This window comes from Arachis hypogaea, chromosome 13 (assembly GCF_003086295.3).
Source record: "Arachis hypogaea cultivar Tifrunner chromosome 13, arahy.Tifrunner.gnm2.J5K5, whole genome shotgun sequence".
Classification (NCBI taxonomy): domain Eukaryota; kingdom Viridiplantae; phylum Streptophyta; class Magnoliopsida; order Fabales; family Fabaceae; genus Arachis; species Arachis hypogaea.
In genome coordinates, this window is record NC_092048.1 from 29,308,198 (window position 1) to 29,328,771 (window position 20,574).

Here is a 20,574-nt window from a genome sequence, read left to right on the forward strand (position 1 = left end):
CAAGACTTTGTTATCTGGTTCGTAGATTCTACTTTCTTTCTCATTATTTTTAAAATTTTCACCATGATGAAATATGAATGTCATCGAGGACCCTCCATCTAAGACTTGCAATGCCTCCAAACCCTATAAAAATTTAAAACAGAACATGAAAAACACTAAATCATCACCAACACAGCACTAAACCAGAAACCATACACCATTACACAAACAATAGTTATCATTTTTCTAAGCCACAAAAACAGAGTCTTTCCTCAGTTACGCATATAACCGACTCATAAACCAAACTCTGGGATGAATCCTAACCCTATGTACTAATAGATTCTAACGATGACTCATCATTAATGCGAAAACTAGGGGTTACATAGCGTTAACATTTTTTCACAAGATACAAAAAACTTTACCTCTCACTTCGAACGCAGAGACAATGCTGTGTAGTTGCCTTCAGTTTCCACCAAGCTCCAAAACATATGCACGAACAATGCTCCATGACTATTCAAATGGTTGCGGATGATGGCGGGTCGTCTTCATCTTCCTAATGGTTGCTTATGGTCAGAGAAACAGAAAGTCACGGTAAGAATGAAAGAAGAACAAGTGAAGACTTGTTCCACAACAAAGTGTAAAACGTTACACTCTAGTCACAAAACAGTGACGTTTAAAATTATGGCTCTCAAGGTGCCAAATGACGTCATTTGGTTGGGTGGGTTGCTAACTCACATTCCACGTCAGCAGATTTCTAACGGCGACGTTACGAGGTTAATGGAAGACGAGCTGATTTAAAAAAATTATTCAGAGACTAATTTGATTAAAAAAATCATTCGAGGACAAAAATAAAAATCGCGTGATCTTTTAGGGACGACTTTGAGTATTAACCCAAATTAAAAGCGCTGTATTAAGCAAGGATAAAATGCGGATAGAAAGATATGTGTTGAAGATACTAAAAATCTTTGAAGCCTTCTTATTGGTTGCTCCAAGCAACACCCATCCCACCACAAAAACTTGCAACCCTTCTTGTGTTCCTAATCACACATTCCCTACGATTTTATTTCCTACAAATGATGTCACACTCACCGAGACCTCCTTCTACAAGCTTCGGTTATCAATTTAGTGTCTCCTATTTAAGCAAATTAATAAGCTTTCAATTTTTGAACTGAAGTACCTAGAAGCTTGGAAGTCATGGCAGCAACATTAATGGCAGCCACAGCTAGCTCTGGCACTGTCCTGAAATCAACCCCCTTCTTTGGTCAGACTAGGGGATCCAACGCTAACCCTCTTAGAGATGTGTCTCTATGGAACTGGGAAATACACCATGGTACTTTTCCCGGAAAAAAATGTTTATAGTTTCTTTCTTACAGCTCTCTGATTGATGATGAGAAATGATGGCATGCAATAATTTTTAACATGTTTAATGTTTGTTGGGTGTGTTGCGTGGCTTATGAAGTGGGTTTGTGTTGATGAATAATGATGAGCAGGGAAATGAATTGTGGTATGGACCAGACAGAGTGAATACTTGGGACCCTTTTCAGCTCAGACACCTTCGTACTTGACTGAGAGTTCCCAGGAGACTATGGTTGGGACACTGCTGGTTTGTCTGCTGATCCTGAAGCATTTGCCAGGAACAGGGCTCTTGAGGTCACTCTCACTTGTATTCTTTTCTTTCATTTGCTTGAATTCTCACATAGATGAACTGAAGCATTATGTGACATGACATAATTAGGTTATCCATGGACGTTGGGCTATGCTGGGAGCACTAGGGTGCATCACCCCAGAAGTGCTAGAAAAGTGGGTCAGAGTGGACTTCAAGGAGCCAGTTTGGTTCAAAGCAGGAGCACAAATTTTCTCCGAAGGCGGCCTCGACTACTTGGGCAACCCAAATCTAGCCCATGCACAGAGCATCCTGGCAGTTCTTGGATTCCAAGTTGTCCTCATGGGCCTCGTCGAGGGCTTCCGCATCAACGGCCTCCCCGCGTGGGCCAGGGCAACGACCTCTATCCTGGGGGACAGTACTTTGACCCTCTTGGACTTGCCGACGACCCTGTCACTTTCGCTGAGCTCAAGGTGAAGGAGATCAAGAATGGAAGGTTGGCTATGTTCTCCATGTTTGGTTTCTTTGTGCAAGCCATTGTCACTGCAAAGGACCACTTGAGAACCTTTTGGATCACCTTGATAACCCTGTGGCTAACAATGCTTGGGTCTATGCCACCAAGTTTGTGCTGGTTCTGATACCCTGTATGCTTAATGTGTATGTATCATGTGACATGGAAATTAAACTTGTAGATTATTATCATTATATATTTCTGTTATGGTCATGGATCACGTAACATAAATTGATCTTCAATTAGGATTGAAGTAAAAACAAGTAACTAGGATAGAGTAAAATGAATAGAAAATGGAAACCGAAACTACCGTTGAAAAAAGGAAAATATTGCAAATAAAGAAATTAAAAGGATTTTTCACAATTCATTCAACGATTCTATATATGCTAATCGCATACTACTAAGTTGACGACTACAATTACTACCTAATATGTTTAGGAGAACAAATAAGAAGGCATGGCAATATAATAGTGGCGAAACTGTTGGACCAAGAATATGAAATAGTTGACTCTTGTATGTGCAGGAAATTGCTCATGGTCAAGAAAGACACTCTACTCAACAAACGGATTTCTTAACAAGCTTGTAAAAGTGTGTTTAAGGGGATAACGGAAATTAACAAATAGTCAAATACAAATAAAAGGTTTTTATTAATGATGCTTATTAGTACATGACTTTGGTTTGAGTACTTTGAAATCTAGAGAGAAAGGGGAGGGAGAAAACAAACATAATTGCTAAAAGATCAAAGCCACTGTTCTAAGAATTGGATCCGAACCAAGCATAGAGGCAGTATTTGCAAGAAAATTTGACAAGAGAAGTGCATTGACAAACCGAAATAAGGAGAAAATTTCCTTAAATTCCAAGCTTACCGCATGGGGAGTGAATGTTACATCACATAAGCAACAGAATTTACATGAGCAGTACTGTTTTTTTTTACTCAGGATAATTAAAATAAAGGATTTACATGAACTAGACCATCCAATACAGGTGCTAAGCAACTCTACAAGTCTACAACTATGCACAATCTATAGGATATCCACTATGTAACAAAATTTGTAAATATACAATTTTCCGCTTTCAACTAGAAGCATAACACTTAATCAAGTATTCCGCAAAGATGATATGAAGAAGCATTTTTTTAAAGGACAGAGTTCATAAGAACAATGTTTTGCCCTTTTTGCTAAATCTTGATCTTGTCTACACATTTCATCAAACGCTGAAAACAGATTGCTACCATGCTCTCCAACTCAATTTTTTAATTTCCCCCACCATGTCCTCCGACTTTTATCTGCTTCATGAAGCTTTGCTTTTGTCTCGCGTAACCTAACCTTGTATTGTTTCTTCCATCCCTCAAAACTCTGCTTAAGTTTACGAAATTCTTCAATGGAATTTGTGGTGGTGGAGTTCCCTGGTTTAACATCATTCAGAGCTTTAACTTCGTCGTCGAAGTTCTGCCTTCGCTGGTCAAATTCCTTCATCAGACTGCTCAAAGTACCACTTGTCCCTCTTTCTCTGATCCCGTTAGCCTCTCTGCCTCCATCAGAGACAGCGAAATTGCTAGAAAACTTTATTGGAGTGTTCACAGCTGTTCGAGATCCCAGGGTAGCATCTTCAGAACCATAGTACCGAGGAGACAGGACTTCATTTCTTGTAGGTTGAGTATTGCCACTATCAGAAGCAAGGCTCTTTCTAGCAGCAACGAGACTCATCTGCATTAGAAATTGCAATTAGAATCTTCCATGAAGTATGGAATTCCAAGTTAAATATGAGCCCTTCTGCATCTGATTTTCCTACTAAATAGTGCAATAAACAACAGGCATACCACGTAATAATTATTTTTCAACAATATTTTTTTCTTGTTGGCAATGATAAACCAAAGGCTATACCCGACTCAATATCTAAGAAATCCTGTAATAGCACTTATGCTAATTCTTATTTAAGAAGACTGACAAAATTAAACCAAGAACTTTCTACTCGGAGAATACAAAAGTTACCTGTTCCACTTATAAACAAGTGTCATTTTGGAACCTTCTTTACTTCCATGTTTCATGTGTTCTAGAATATAAACAAACGACTAATAATTTTATGCCAATTTTACCCTTTTCTCTTATTACTCCATCAGGGCATTAATTCTTAAACTAAAATCTTTCAATAGGAAATTACTCATTCATACAATTATTTTCTTTTTACTCTGTTATCACCTCTTTGTTGACCTATCATAATCTTTCTTTTTCAATTTAGTGAAAGGGTAATTCAGTCTCTTTGATTATCCCCAAAAACTACAAATATTTAATGATTCCTTAATCACATCGTGGCTTTAAATGACATTCATAAAGGAACAGTATTTGCTAACCGAGCAGAGAACAGCAAGAAATTGTCTGTGACTAAAGGTAACTAAACAAGTTAAAAGATTCCAAGTGATAATGATATTTATGAGTAAGTCAAAAATTGAGGGCTTTTATAAGGTGGCTACTCACATAAGATGTTTCCATATGAAGATAATAGCTAAGATATTGCACGTGTTATGTTAAATAATTTAGTCAAACACGTCAAATCATCTAACAGTTCTCAGTTATCATCTTCACATGAAGACATCATGTAATAGTCACCTTTTTATAAACTGAAAACTTACTTGCAAGGATGCTCTCTGTTTTTGCCATGCTTCCTCCATTGATTTCATCTTTGCCTCATATTCAGCCCACTTTCTCTCAGATTGTTTTAGCTGTTCCCTTAATTTAGCATTTTCCTCTTCGGCCTTGTCAACTCGCCTTTGTAGTTGGGCTAATGGTGAAGGTAGGTTCTGAACCCGCTCTTTGGATATATCCTGCTAAACCAAAAGGGATAAATAAACAAAAGTCCTTTGTTGTCACTGGACGAGGGCTTTTACCAAATCATGAACAAAAACATTGCGATACTCCACACACCCATGGAAGAAAACTATTTCAAATGGTGAAAGGTGAAAAACGTGAGATTTCTTCATTTCATCTGGTTTACCTTCTTGATAGGTATTTATTTAGTATCATGTTCAAATGGGCAATTATACTACCCTAAGAAAGTTAGAGCTAGTTAAAACCAAGTCATCCTGATTTTCTCTTTTGGATATTGAGAAGGGAAACAGTCTCTGCTCTATGGTCCTAAAACTTAAAACCAAACCATGTCTAAACATCAGCCTTCATCTCATCTAGTTTGATTCTTCACAGGTTATATGATATTATATTGACATACTCGGGTAATATGTTTGCTAACCCATCGTATTTAACATGCTAATTTTAAATCATTTTCAATTATCATATAAAACATCGGAATTTTAAACCCTAATACCATCCTTATTTACATACATAGGAATCAAAGATTCCCACATACTCGTTGAGCATGTCTACCAAACAATATTAAGCATCAAACAAACTTATATAAATGTACTTAGGTTTGAAATCTCATTTGCCACTTAAGTCAAATAGTAAGAGCATGAAACTGCTGTTTTAGATGTAGAAGTTGAAAAGCTGAAAAACAACCAATTAGATGGATACCGAAGAAAATAGGAAAACAAGTTTGCATTGTAAAATACCTTCACTTCCAGCATCTTAACAAGTGATTTCCGTCTATGTTTTGCATTTTCAGGATAACTCTTAAAACCATTTGGAGTACTTGCATCCTTACGAGCCAGCCACCCACGAATTACTGCATGAAAAAAAAGGGAGCAGATAATAAGTACAAAATATGCAACACCCATACATAGGCTTATCTGGACACAGAACAGAACCACACAAACCAGATTGCAGTTGTATGATTGCTTGGATCTCCTCAAGATTTTTAGAATAAATTGTTATAGAAGGCTTCATAACACCAAATTTCCTTCTTGTAATTTCTCCACGAACAACTGCAATAAAACCAAATTATAGGTTAGGACAAAAGTAAACAAAAGATGCCCACAATTACTCGTAATTGGGATTGTGAAGAGTACACCATCAGTTAATGTTTATAAGGTTCTTCAGGGAAACTCAGATGTCGAAAAGAATTCAAGGAAAAGTAAATAGAATTTCTTTTGAGAATAGATGTTACTTATATTTTCATGAAAATTATTTTCCTTAACAAATCTGCATTTAAAATAAATAAATAAATAAAAAATTAAAGGAAAAAAGAGTTATTTTTTATGTGTGTAATGCCACGAATAATAATACAGCCAAAATAAACTCATATCATTATTGACAGTACATGATTGAAATGTTGCCACTCCTTTCTTAAGTTCCTGGAAATAACTCCTTGCTTGATAACCACGGAAGTATTTTTGAACCACAACTATTCCTTGCAAAACCTGTTTTCTCTTGAGCTCCAGTGAACCAGTCTACAAAACCAACCGGGGTACAAGAATAACCAAGTCAAATAAATCTAAAGTATGAATCAAAACAACCCAAAACAAGACATAGTAAATTAAGAGAAATTAATGGTTCAAAACAAATTCTAAGTCAAACAAAAATTATAACTTTCCATGGAAAATCAACCATCAAAATTAACCTCAGCCTTTGCCTTTTAACTTGACATAATAATTATTATTTTTTTTTTTGGTGTCAGACATAATTAGTATATACAGAGTTCATGCAATTATGCAAAGTGAAAGCATAAAATGATTCCGATGCCAAACTATTTTGACAGGTAATTATATATTCAGCCAGGATCACTTGGGCAGAAACCAACAAGAAATGGAAGCAATAAAAAAGGATCTGTAGCCCTGCAATGGAAAGTTAGACATCTACCTGCCCAGCTCGAAGATACAACTTAGTATAGCCGAATTGGTACATCTCAGAAGGGATATTAAATTGTTGCAAAATGGCAACTGAAGTGCTCAATGGATCCTGATATTTGTTGGCCTCAGAAAGCAGAAACCCATACCTAAAGAAATGAACGAACATAAATCAGCCCTTCATTCAAGATAGTATGAAAACCATAATCTATTTCTCTACTACCTTGTGGAAAACTCTTGATGAGTCATTCGAGTTGGATATCCAGCCCTTGAAGTTCTAACAACCTCAAGAATCCCACTACACTTGAGCTGTTGTAGGACAAGGTCTTCATCATAAATGTCAGGCAGCTGCTTAGTATTTGGCCTTATGCATCGAATGAAGTGAGGTGTGGTGCACTCCAATTGGTCAATCAAATTGAACAATTGACCCTAATAGTAGAAAAGCAGTTAGATTTAAGTTGCTCAATTTGTGGCATTCCACTTCTTTGTAAAATCGAAAGATGTACTTTGTCCATAATCATCTCGCCGCATCATGTCCAAATCTTTTATAATGAGCCATAAGAATAATTTTCATCCAAAATTTATTGAAGCTAGAAGAAGCTCAATAAACTAAAACAAGATTACCTTAAACTTTTTACAAACACTCTGCTCCTGTGAATCCACTGCACCTGTGCCGAAGGAATTTGAACACTTCAGAGACTGATCAAACATTTTGGAGAACAATGGCAGCAGTTCACATTTACATGATGCAAGGAATTGAACGGAATCGGAAGGCATAAAATCTCTGTTCTTTTCTAGAAAGCCATTCGTATCATACAGAACCTGATAAGAAGTCCAAATCTCAGTAAAATCACAAAACAAAACACAAATTTGGTTTCCATATACATAGTCTACAATAACTAATGGCTTTCATACAGAAAATCATGAAATAATTATGTAACCATTTAACAGTAAAAACTACACTATAAACACTGTCAACATGCATCATAAATTGTTTAATACCAGGATGACATTGTATAAAAATGTTTCTTGTGTATGAATTAAAGGACTCAATATTTATGTCATTATTATATTTCAGGATTTCAGTATATATATATATATATATATATATATATATATAATAAATAGAGAGAAAGACATAGGGTTAGAGTAAAATTGAGACTTCATCTAATTGACAAACTCATAAATGACCATATTCAGAAATTTGGCCTTTGCAAATTATATGCTGCATAAGAATATATTCCAGATATTACAAGAGGCAAATTAGTGATACAGATTGCTGCATTGTCAATCCTGCAGGCTTATCAACATTAGTATCTAGCATGTATGCATTATATTATAGTTCTTTATGTCCAATATGGTAGGAAGGTATGCAAAACTAAATCAAGTAGATTAAACTATTAAAGAATTAATTGGAATTGAAAAAATTGCAATAAAATAGGTTCTGCAACAACTAGTTCGAAAAGAGAGATCAGTAACTAACCTCCCCTTCATAATGACGAACACTGAAAGCCCTGCCTCTCTCCCCTTTGAAGCAAGGATTAGTACCCAAGTGCTGCTTAAGTTTGTTTGCAAACGTTAGATCAGAAGCCTTAGGCAAATTTGATTCCTCATCCAACAAGGAGAGTAGACTGTGAGGTTTCTGCACATTTTGTAGAAAATAACAGTTACATAATAACACTAATCAGAGATAATATTGTGAACACATCCAAACGGGTACCTGAATGCAAAACATTTCTATGAAAAAAACATAATGTCTAAAATGAGTGAAATCCAACCAAAACAAAGGCTAAAGTTCCAAAACATGTATAAAATTAAATTATACCCTCTCAAAGAGATCCAAGCACTCTTGATTGTCCTTAAAATATATTTTAGTCCACTCAATGCCATCTGACTCATAGTCCTGAAATAAAAAAAATGAAAATTATAATCTTGCTGTTGTGCATGTCGAAGCCTTTTGAACACAGGCTTAGCTCCTTACAGTATCGATGGTCAATGTCTTTTCAACGGAATTTGGCAATTTCTTATCCAACTCTTCTATTTTTTCCAAGGTAACATAAGTTTTAATACTTTTTTCATGAATTGTATTGTATCATACTATTGCATTTAAATTTTAAAATACTAATTGGCATCAAAATACCCAAAGCAATATTAGGGTGCATTTGGTTTATGTTTTTATTTTCTGTTTTCATTTTCAGTATTTTCTATTTTCAAAATTGTGAAGAAAAAAGAAAAAATAGTAAAAACAATAAAAGCATGTTTTTTGTGTCCACCTCATGTTTCGTGTTTTTTCTTTTTCCTTGACAAAATTCTGAAAACAGAAAACACTAAAATTGAAAACAGAAAATGAAAACAAAAACCAAACCAAACACACCCTTAACAATTAAAAGAGGTACTGACCTCCTGCTCTTGCTTAAACAGATGCCGATTGAGATGCTGTTGAAGTCTTTCATTTGCATAATTTATACAAAACTGTTCAAAGCTACTTTTCTGAATGAGACAAGAAACCGTTAGATCATATAGAAGAGATTGTCTGAAAACAAATAACATTCTTTAAAGCACAGTAAACATAAATTGATACAATTTGCATACCTGGAATGATTCAAAACCAGTAATATCCAAGATATTTATGGATTTCCCAGTACATCTTTTACCCACTTGAAGTGACCTGTTGATTTGGTCTACAATCCAGTTAAACAAGTTTTCATACATAAATTTTGCAATTTCGTCTCTCGTTTGAATTGCCTGAACATAAGATGAGTAAAGAAAAATAAATATAAATCAATTAGGATGCACAGAAAATAGAACATGTGAGATGTTCAAGTAATAAACATACCTGCTGCAATATCAATTTTTTTGTATTAGTATCCTTCTCAGGCTGGATTTTCTTGGTAGATAATGCTGCCTTCAATGCCTGGGAGCTGCAACCCATCAGCCGAGCAGCACTGGTAACAGCTACCCCCAAAAAAAGAAATATAAAATTAAAATATAAATAAATAAAATCAAATATATAAATTTCAAATTTCTGTTTATTTCAAAATAACATATATACAATATATTAGTCAAACTAAACCTCTTTAAAATCCTACTACATATAATACAAAACAAACTGTAACTGAGTTCCGATGGCATAGTAAAAATTCGATGCCAGTTCCCAGATTGCTTTGGGAAATCAATGACACTGATAGCATACTGAAAATAGCACCAGGTTCAACTAGTTGATCAAAAGGAATATGATACAAATGCAATGCAACTTACCTTCATCATCCAGAACCTCAATGTCATTCTCACTGTCTGCAACTTTGAATGATATATTTCCCAGCCATAGTATAGCAGCCAGCACCTTAAAGATCAGCTCTTGGTCCTCTTTGCAAATTTGGACAATATCGAGTGCTTTCTGGAGAGACACACAGCAAAAGGAATGAATATAACATGAGATCGTAAGACACCTCACAAAAATTTAAAAAAGTTATGGTGTACAAATTAAACTGTTGGGTGATATACCATCAGCTGATGAAATTTTTTAGCATCATCAATGCCATCAATCATCAAGCATTCACTCTGATTAAGATATTTATAATAGCTGGCTGCTCTAAGATTAAGTCTCTCTGCAGAGGAAAGAAAATGGTTAATATGAGCAAAACTATCTACAAATTTAATAACAAGCAGAAATGAATTTGCATAAAAATCAACTGTCCATTTAAAATTAGTATGTAAAATTAAGAGAGAAAATTGCATATACTTATAGGAAGATACCAATCAAACTTATTCGTTAGACAGGGAGTAGGGGTAGGGTACAACATACTATGTAGAAGATGATAGATCACACTGTATCTGGTTTAGTTATGAGAAAAGAAGATATACCCTCAATGGCAATAGGTAAATAGAGAATACCCAATATTTAGAGGTAGGAGGGTGTTAGGGCCTTGGGTATTATGTGGTGCCCAAAGTCCCACATCAAATAATATGAGATGCTTACTGTTATGTTTAAATTGGGTGGTTCTTTCCCCTTAATACCTAGTTTTTAAAGTATGGTTTCCCACTTTGGTTAGGTATTTCACAGAGGGTATCAACAAAAAGCATATCCATATAACCCCAACTAATAGGAAAAGGCTCAGTTATCAATGTTGCTGTTACTGCATTAGTTGCTGTAAAAGAGATCCTACTTAATATAGATGGTGGATGGTCATAATTCAGTGTCAAAAAGCAGTGATGTACTGCAAACATTGAATGAACTGATTTACAACAGTTGATGTTGGCATATTGGCACATTCTTTTGATGAGAAAAAACAAAGGAATGGGATTAATTAGCTTGTAAAAATTAACCAAATCGACTAGTTGGCTTGTGAAATTAACACTATGGGCATTGCCATTTTAACGCATTTTCCAATAAACCAATACATTAAAATAAATATTTCAAGAGGAGTCGTTACGTGAGGTAAGAATAGTATAGAAGTATTCAAAGAAGTAGATTCTCAGAAGATGCACCTTTAAGGCCAAATGAAGATCCAGCACAAAGTTGATAAAATATGTGATATGACCTCTCACCACTGGCCAGCTGAACAACTCTGGACTGTTCATATTGGACATGATTATTTCAGCAGTGATAAAAGAAGAGCATTACAATTCCATGCTTAAATTCAAATATGGCACTTCAAATTACCTTTTCTATCAAAACTGTTCAATTTATCACATGGGTTGGCATAGGACAAACAAAGCAATAAAATATGTCAGTTCACTAATTGAAATAAAAATGGATGTCAGAAGAAAGCACATCTGCAGTAACATCTAAAGCTTGAACAAGCTTACATGTTTGAACTTTAGCCCCATAGATTTTACCCATTGTGCTGAAATGAATTTCAATCAGCTTCCCCTGCGACAAATAAAAAATGTATGTCAACTGATTCAATTCAACTACTAAATCTTTTGACATCATGTAAAAGATGCTGCATAGCCCTAAAACATAAAGCTGCAAAAGAATATCTGCTATATATTTGATGGAAAACTATCAACTATAGAGATCTAATAAAACGATCACATAAGTAATAACCACTATACAGGAGGACAAAAATAGACTCACAAATCTGCTAGAGTTTTCATTCCTAGATGTTTTTGCATTCCCAAAAGCTTCTAGCACATGATTTGTTTGAAGAATTTTTTCTTCTGTACCCCTATTACTACGACCAACAGCAGCTAAGTACTGCATAGCAATCTTTGCTGTTTCTGTCTTCCCAGATCCACTCTCACCACTGCAACAAAAATCCAATAGTTACTATGAAGTATGAACAAGTGCACTAGTGATTATAACTTAAAGCTACTGAGTTCGGGAACATGTACTATGTGTGAGGAATAAAATGCAGAAATGTGCAAAAGCACAGACCTTATGATAATGGACTGATTTGCTTCATCTGCAAGATACAATAAACAAATAGAAAACCTTAATAAACATATCATTCAAGTTGAACATAAGGATCTCAATGGAAGAGAAGGAAAGGGAAAATCTCATTCACCTCTCATCATCTTCGTAAAAGCCTCATCAGCCACAGCAAAAACATGAGGACTATTGGTAAATTTCTGCTTATAAGCTGAAATACGATCATTTCCAAAAATCTGGAGATCTTTGAAGGGATTGACTGCAATTAAAATGGGCCCTGCTTTAGTCTGCGTACACAAAACAAATGCAGTGTTCAGCAGATGGACACACATAGACAATCACCCAAGTAAAAGAAAAGAAAACTGGGTAGGCAAACATACATAAATCATGTCCTGAGAATGTCTGAACTTAATATTGTGAAGAACTGATGGCTCATTCAAATAACAGAGCTTCATGAGATCGTCTACACCCTCAAATATTTTAGGATTAGCTGGTACAAACTCTGACCTGGCCACGTTAATAACCTGAAGTAACAACTCATCAGCAAATTAAAAAAAAAAAAAAGAAAAAGTCACCTTGCATATCCAAAATTAAATTTAACACTATGTTTGAAAGAAACCAAAAACTTTACACTTACATTTCCATTTGAGAGTAAAACAGATGCTTCCTCTCCCGAGGTTGACTGTATCGTACCTAGTTCCCACAGTCCACTTGGTTGTCTACACCAGACACAAAGCTTCTAGGGAGAAATAACCAAATACCGAAAGTTAAATTAACACAAAAACCCATTCCAACGATGCATCAAAGATCAAATACAATATTAATATATAACTCATAATATAAAACTGCCACAAACATAAACATTATATACCAAAGCATAATTTACAAGAAACTCTCCTACTCCATCCATTCCTTTCTATCAGTCACTCAAAACATGTCTACTTAATTGGATCCATGTATTTATCTGATTACATTAATTCAACGATGTACCAAATCTTCAGAGTGACCGCTAGAAAAAAAAAAGGGAAAGAAAGGAGTATCTTTCAATCAACTAGCAGAAACTCCGGGGAGCAAGCTGCAGTTAACCAAAAACTAAACAATAGATCCACAAACTAATTACTAAGAAGTAAAAGTTAAAATTTTCGGCATCTAATCTAATGCAACATCGTATCAAATATTTAAAATTTAAAATTAAAATACTATGAATAAAAAACATAATCTCTTGCCCTGTTCTTACCTTTTTGATAATGTAAGAAATGTTATCATCCTCCAATTCCCTAACCTTCCCAGACGAAGCTAAATAAGGGGAATCCGCATCCATCATCATCTTCACCTTCTTGCTCCCAAAACCATCACTTCTTCTCTTCTCTCCCAGCTCATCTTCCTTTCTCTTACAATCAAACCCATTCGGCAAGCACTCCGGCATGGCGTTACTGCCGTCTCCGACCTTAAAGTTATTCGGCAAAGACCGCCTCGCCGGAGGCAGCCGTGCACGGGAGGCCGGCCGTGCCGGCAATGCCGGAGGCAAGTCCTTCGGCTTTGCTTCCTCTTCCTCTTTCCGACGAAGAGAATCAAGCATCTCTTCCAGAGAGCTCTTCGCCAAAGAAGATGGCGAAGCCGATAACAACATCTTGCTTCCTCACAGACCACAAAGCCTCAAAAAAAAAAAAACGAAATTTCACAAATTTTGTCCCCCCAAATCCACACTCAAAATTCAACAGAAGAACTGCATTTCCAGAAGCCACGAAATCAAAACTACACTCTTGACATTCAGCATCGAAGAAAAAACCAGTTCCCCGCTTTAACTCCGAGATTAGGAACAAACAACGGAAAGAAAAAAAACTACCAACAGAAAAAAAAAAGGTTTTGAAACGGTGAGGATCGAGAATTGATTTTGCTCGTTGCGCAAATCAATAGAATTTGATTTGATGAATCGAAAGAGACTCAGGAAGCGCTGGTTTCAATTAGTTAAAGCGTGAGTTACGAGGTTTCTGAAGAGTAAAGAAGAAGAAGAAGAAGAAGAAGAAGAAGAAACAAGAGAAAGAGAAGGAACAAGGCTATGGTTGTTGTGCTTTGTGTGAGAAACAATTAAACAAAAACTCTCTTCAACAGAAGGGATAATGAGGAAAATTTCTGTTGTAAGTTGTAACAGTGTTCTGTTTTCAAAACCAAAAGTTTTCTTTTTAAAAATAAAACTTAAAAAATAGACACAATGGAAAAACAAGTGGTTTCATAATCGTTTTCCTCTTTCTCTCTCTCTGCACCTCGGAAGATAAATACAAAAAAAATATAAAATAAAATAATTTAATGATAAATTTGAATTTAAAAATTTTTGTCGTGGTAGTAGGTTATGATATTTGCCTATATCTTCTCGGAAATTCAAATGTTAGAGGTTGGAGGTGGTGGCAACTCACTACTGCCTCAGAGACACTGCTTGGATCTGATAGGGGCAAGAATATTATTTAAAGCCACGAAAAAGAAATATAGGGGAGAATTCTTTTTTTTTCTACCAAAACTAAAATTGAAAATAAAATACGAAGCATGAATTATGAAAAAGGGAAAGAGTATTGAAGTGGGTGTAAATAAAGCTGACAGTTATGTTTAAAGAGAAGAATGTTATTGAAATGGGGTCTGTGTTCCGTCAAATTACATTACTAGGTCTTTACCATTTTTATTTTATATTTTGTGATAATAACTTTTTTTTATTTTTTTTTTATGATAGACTAATGTGGTAAAGAATATTTTATGAGGATTTTTTATTTTAATATGGAAGAGTGAAGAGAGTTTTAGGTTAATGTTATAAAAAATAGAGTTTTACAATGTTTGGAGGCGTTGTTTTGTGTAAGTACAAACGCAGAATATGTATTATACTAACAATACGCAGTCTGTGTATTTACAATTTATAGACTGTGTATTGTAATTTAATATTAAAATAATACAATACGCAGTTTATGTATTGTCTTTATAAATTAAAAAAAATTTAATCTGACAATTCACACTCTGCGAATTCTATAGTCCCCAAAATTTTGTAAAATACCATAACTTTTAATATTAAAGGATTACACCAATTTTTATCCAATATCCAAAAAAATTAACCATTTTATGATGCTTATTAAAAATACTCTTAATTAGTATATTAAAATTAGTCGTTAACATCAGTCTTTATATATATATATATATATATATATATATATATATATATATATATATATATATATATATATATATATATATAGTGGCGGAACCAGAAATTTCATAAGAGGGGGCCAATTAAATATAAATATAACAAAAAATTAACAAAATATGATTTGTAGCATATATATCAAAAAAATAATTATATTATATAAAAGTCAATGTTCAACTACATACTTTAAGATTTTGATATTTTTAAACTTGCTCGACGATGCTTCATGGAACTAAAATCATCAATTATCATCTTTGAAGTGAATTTTGAAGCAATTTCCTTTTCAATATATACAATCATATAATCTGCTAAAAATTCATCTTCCATCTTGTTTCGAAGCCTTGTTTTAATAATCTTCATAGCTGAAAAGGCCCGTTCAGTTGTTGCTGTTGTCACAGGAAGAGTCAAAACAAGACGAATTAATCTATCAATTAAAGGATATATATTTGATTTTTCTGTCTCTGTCAATTTTTGACACAATTCAGCAATAATATATATATATATTATTTAATTTATTTTAAAATACATATTTATACTAATAATTAATTTTAATATACATATAATATGATTATATTTTTATACAAAAATATTCTATTGGTAACTTGAAGAAATAAAGAATTAAAGATAAAAAATTATTATTTTAATTATTAATTTTTTGTCTATTATATATATATATATATATATAGTTAATTTATTTTTAATATATATTTATATTTTAATATATATTTTATATTAATGATTGATTTTAATATACACTTAATATAATTATATTTTTATACAGAAATGCTCTATTAGTGACATCAAAAAATAAAGAATTAAAAATAAAAAATTCTGTTCCAATTACTAATTCTTTGTTAATTTGTAAGTAGTTTTAAATTAAATTAAGTTTATCAATTACTAATAATCAAGTTGTTATAATAATATAAAAATTTTAATATGATAATTCATACTCAAGTGTCTAAAAAAATATAAATTAAATTTATCAATATTAATAAGAATGAAAAGATGCATCAAGATCTTCTAAAGTAAAATAATTGGTAAAATAGTAAAATGAGAAATTAATCAGTTATCTTTTTATTTACTTATCTATCTATTTATCTATCTACTTAATAATATACTAAAATTGAGTTTTTTCTCAACTAATAAAAGTGATATGTTAATTTTTTATGAATTCTTTTTCTCTCCAAATAAAAGCACTATTTTTCTTTTAAATTTATTTTAGAAAAATATCTTTATTATAATTATATTAGAATTAGCACTTAATGAATAATGTATGATTATACTAATTTAAGAAAACATCTTTATTATAATTATATAAAATTAATATTTAATGCATTATCAACTAATGAAAGTGAGGTGTCAATTTTTCATGAATTCATTTTTTCTCCAAAATGAAAGCATTATTCTCTCTTCTAAATTTATCTTAGAAAATATCTTTATTATAATTATATTACAATATTATAATTATGTTATAATTAGCATTTAATGAATAATGTATTATTATACTAATTTAGAAAAATATTTTTATTTTAACAAGAGAGAATGAACTGATCGAGGAGAGGGTCTATGTATTCTCAAATTTTGTGATTGAGGAATCAAGCAGAATTTATCTTCCAACTGCACACGTGTGTAGAATAACTTTTAAGAATATTTCACGTATAATAAATACGGTCGATGATCATAAAATTTCTGACAATCATTTCAATTTTCTTGCTCATACTAATATATTGAAACAAACAAATGAACAGTCTAACTTATTTGGTACGTAGTTAATTTGTATTAACCTACACAAATTTTTTTTTATTTTATGTTTTGCCAAGAAATTATATAATAGCATCATTTTATCAATAACATAAATTTTAACATTTAACTTATGCAAATGTTTAAAATTGTATTGTAACTTTTTTAAAGGTATATCATTTTATTAATATATTGTTAGTTTTATCGTTTAGTATAAAATAAATTGATAAAATCTCTTTAATTTATAAGTAATTTATTATATTATTCTATTTGTCCTTAATTTGTACTTTTAATTCAGTTCTTTTAATTAGATGTTATTGGACTCTTGACCGAAAAAATAGAACTTATATCATAGTCAAAAACAGGGAGAAATTGTTATTACATTGTGGTTGATCTTTATGATTTGTAGTATGTGAAATTTTAATATTTCACAATAACGAAATGTTATTTTGTAAAAATTATCTATTCTTATGCAAAATTTTTTTATTTTTCATGATATATTACTACTTATTTCTCTTAATTTCTTTTTTATTTAGAAATGAAGAAAAAATAAGGTGTATATTGTGGGATCAATTTACAACTCAATTACACAATTATCTACGTGATTACCAAGCAACCGAATGTATACTTATTCTCCAATTTGTAAAACTTAACAAATGCATTGGTAAGCACATTGTTTTAACATTTTATTTAATATATTTGTTTATGTTATATCTGTAATCATATTATATCTATTTTTACGTATTTATCTTTTTAAAAAAATATTCTTAGTATTAACACATGGTGTATTAAATAAATATTTTAAAATTAACTGTAACATATGATAAAAATAAAATAAACTAAATAGATATTACAAACACAAACACAGGCACAACTCATTTAACCCATCTCCAAACACAACTACAACAAAGAACTCCCTAACTCACCCATTTAACTACCTCACTTACTTTCATAAATATACCTAGCAATTTTCTTCTTATCTTGACCAGGATCATGAAACTCATCATAGTTGGGATCTAACTGTTACCTGTTACAACTAAGCCCACAAACAACCCTAAACCCAAATAAATGAACAAACTTAGCGGCAACTCAAAGACATAAAGCACAAATTCGTTGCGTCACCACGTGCTCGCTATCGCCGCCCACCTATCGCGCCGTCACGTGCTCGCCATTAGAGTAGATTTATAAAAATGATAAATACTACATTAGAGTCGATACACTTAATACCAGATTAAAAAAACGAACAATGCATGATATGTTACTTTTTTATTAATCAAATGATTATAATTCAAATTAATTTTAACAAAATAACTTAAAATTATAATTTCAATTTTATCACATGCATGACACAAATTATTACACTTGTTCTTAATATAATGTGGGTATATATTTTATGAAAGTTACAATTTTAATAATGATTAAACATTCACTTTGTCATTTTACTAACTTTTTTACTTTAGAGAATCTAAATATAATTCTAAAAAAATTATAGAAGTGGATATGTTTGACAAGTCAAAGCATATCCAATTATCAATTCAAGGGTTTAATCAATTTAAACTCTATTGCTACAAGTAAAAGGTATCATCTTATGCATATTAAAAATAAGATGAACCAAATAGAAAAATCAACTTGAATTCAAACATGAGTTACAAACTTTGACTAATATGAAAGAATATGAAACCTTCAAGAATTTGAAAGCAAATATCAAACTAAATACAAATTGTCAACCACCAATTTTATTTTTAAGTTTTAAGGATGCTAGGCAATAGGTACTTATGTTTATATATTGTTATGGATCCGGATCGCGGATCTCGCACACGGAACAACTTCCAAATTCGAACACCCGGGGTTGATCTGCTTTGACATTCTAGAAGGTCCGAAACCAGCCCGCTAGAGCTCTTAATCGACAATTGAATTCAAATACCTCACTTATCTTAACCGAATAAGATCAGATAAGATAATTACCATCATCTATATAAAGGGGATCCTAGGCCCCTTTAGGTATGTCATTCACTCTACACACCTTATACCTCTCAGATCCATTCTGACTTGAGCGTCGGAGTGCCTTTACAGGTACCATCCCACATTGCTCCAGTCAGATAATTCGACATCCGCCTCGACCCGCAAGTTTCCGATCCATCTCTAAACCCATACCGGAGGCTTCCAGTACACATATAAATAGAGGTTTGCATATGATATAGTTCTTAAGTTAAGTATACGAAAAATATGGGTTTAAGTTGAGAATCTTCAATTTCTCTCTATTAAGAGAGTTAATAAAGAGTAAAAATATGTATTGTTGTTGTAGTGTTGTTCCTCTTCCTAATATATTATGTTATTATTGAGAGAAAATTATATTCATGTTATGTTATATTGTTACTAAGGCATTTATGTGAGTATTGATCTTGAGGTCACTCAATTATGAGACTATACTCACATTTGGTATCAGGACTGGTTTATTACAAGGACAAATGTTTGAGATGTTTGTAAAGTGTGAAAGAGTTCTTCCATAGTTGTTTGTTTAAAAAATATCTTATTAAGTGTTAATTAGTGAAGAGTTGGAGAATTTATGAGAATATACAGTTTACTCATTTAAAGTATTTGTGAAAATAGAAATGTTTTCGTTAGTCATTGTCAAGTAAGAGTTCTTATTAAAAAGGTGATGAGAATCAAGAGTATTCTCAAATCTGCTCATTATAGTCATTATAATGAAGTTTTTAAATTAACGAGAAACTAAAGAAGTTGGGAGATAATCTCTACCCACTAAAAGACTTACAATCTTTGAAATTTTGTTGATACCAGTTTATAAGAATTGATATTACAACTCAGAAAAATGTTTGATTGACGCTATAGCAAATTATAGTAGAGAGAGTTTTTCACATTATGCTGATAAATACACAATAAAAATTCTTCATATTTTTTTTTCTCATTTTTTCATAATTTTATTATGGTATCAGAGTCATGGTATCCACATACGCTATCATTTTTTCGGTGAAAAATCATCATGCTTTTTTTACTGATAAAAATAATTTCGTTCTTGCTACTTATTTGATACTTTCTCACCTCACCAAATAATCCGTGATTTTTGTCTTATCCTTCCGATTCTAATGGACCCAAATTACCACACTCCATGCGGCCCCTCTCTTATGGCGCTCTACGCGCCCTCTACGCACTCTCTAAAGATCGCTGCTTGCTCTTTCTCTCTTAAGCACATCATCTCCTTCTATGTTTCTCCATCACTGTGCCGCATGCGTCTTCCTCAACCATTTCATAGGAACTTAGTCAAATTGTGGATTATTGACATCTTCCAACCAACCGCTTGCGAGGGCATATTAAATTCTTATTTTATTTTTATTTGTTATCTTGTCTTTTTTTTCTATAAACAAAATTTGTTATGCTTATATTTTTCTAAGTTGGTTATGCTTATCTTTTTCTAACAGAATCATCTAAA

General features: G+C 32.6%; 1 protein-coding gene and 1 pseudogene across 5 annotated transcripts; one reads left to right on the plus strand and one right to left on the minus strand.

The window, feature by feature from the left end:
- Positions 1-1,047: 1,047 nt before the first annotated feature.
- Positions 1,048-2,460, plus strand: LOC112737881 (chlorophyll a-b binding protein 13, chloroplastic-like; annotated as a pseudogene).
- A 452-nt stretch (positions 2,461-2,912) lies between these two features.
- LOC112737877 (myosin-2) lies at positions 2,913-14,653 on the minus strand. 5 transcript variants are annotated; one of them, XM_072211557.1, is made up of 25 exons: positions 13,440-14,647; positions 12,840-12,941; positions 12,583-12,726; positions 12,339-12,489; positions 12,209-12,236; positions 11,909-12,077; positions 11,638-11,701; positions 11,492-11,505; positions 11,317-11,401; positions 10,333-10,436; positions 10,087-10,225; positions 9,665-9,783; positions 9,421-9,573; positions 9,229-9,318; positions 8,654-8,731; positions 8,312-8,470; positions 7,572-7,650; positions 7,453-7,496; positions 7,052-7,257; positions 6,842-6,977; positions 6,303-6,432; positions 5,860-5,967; positions 5,656-5,768; positions 4,723-4,914; positions 2,913-3,799 (listed from the first exon to the last, which is right to left on the minus strand). In XM_072211557.1, exons 1-25 carry the CDS (start codon positions 13,830-13,832, stop codon positions 3,338-3,340), a joined length of 3,462 nt encoding a protein of 1,153 aa, XP_072067658.1. In that variant the 5' UTR covers positions 13,833-14,647; the 3' UTR covers positions 2,913-3,337. The 5 variants fall into 5 exon arrangements, with proteins under 5 accessions (XP_072067658.1, XP_029147357.1, XP_025643807.1 ...); XM_029291524.2 differs by having other exon boundaries at positions 4,723-4,917; XM_025788022.3 differs by having other exon boundaries at positions 4,723-4,917; positions 7,453-7,650; positions 12,840-12,938; positions 13,440-14,653.
- Positions 14,654-20,574: the final 5,921 nt, after the last annotated feature.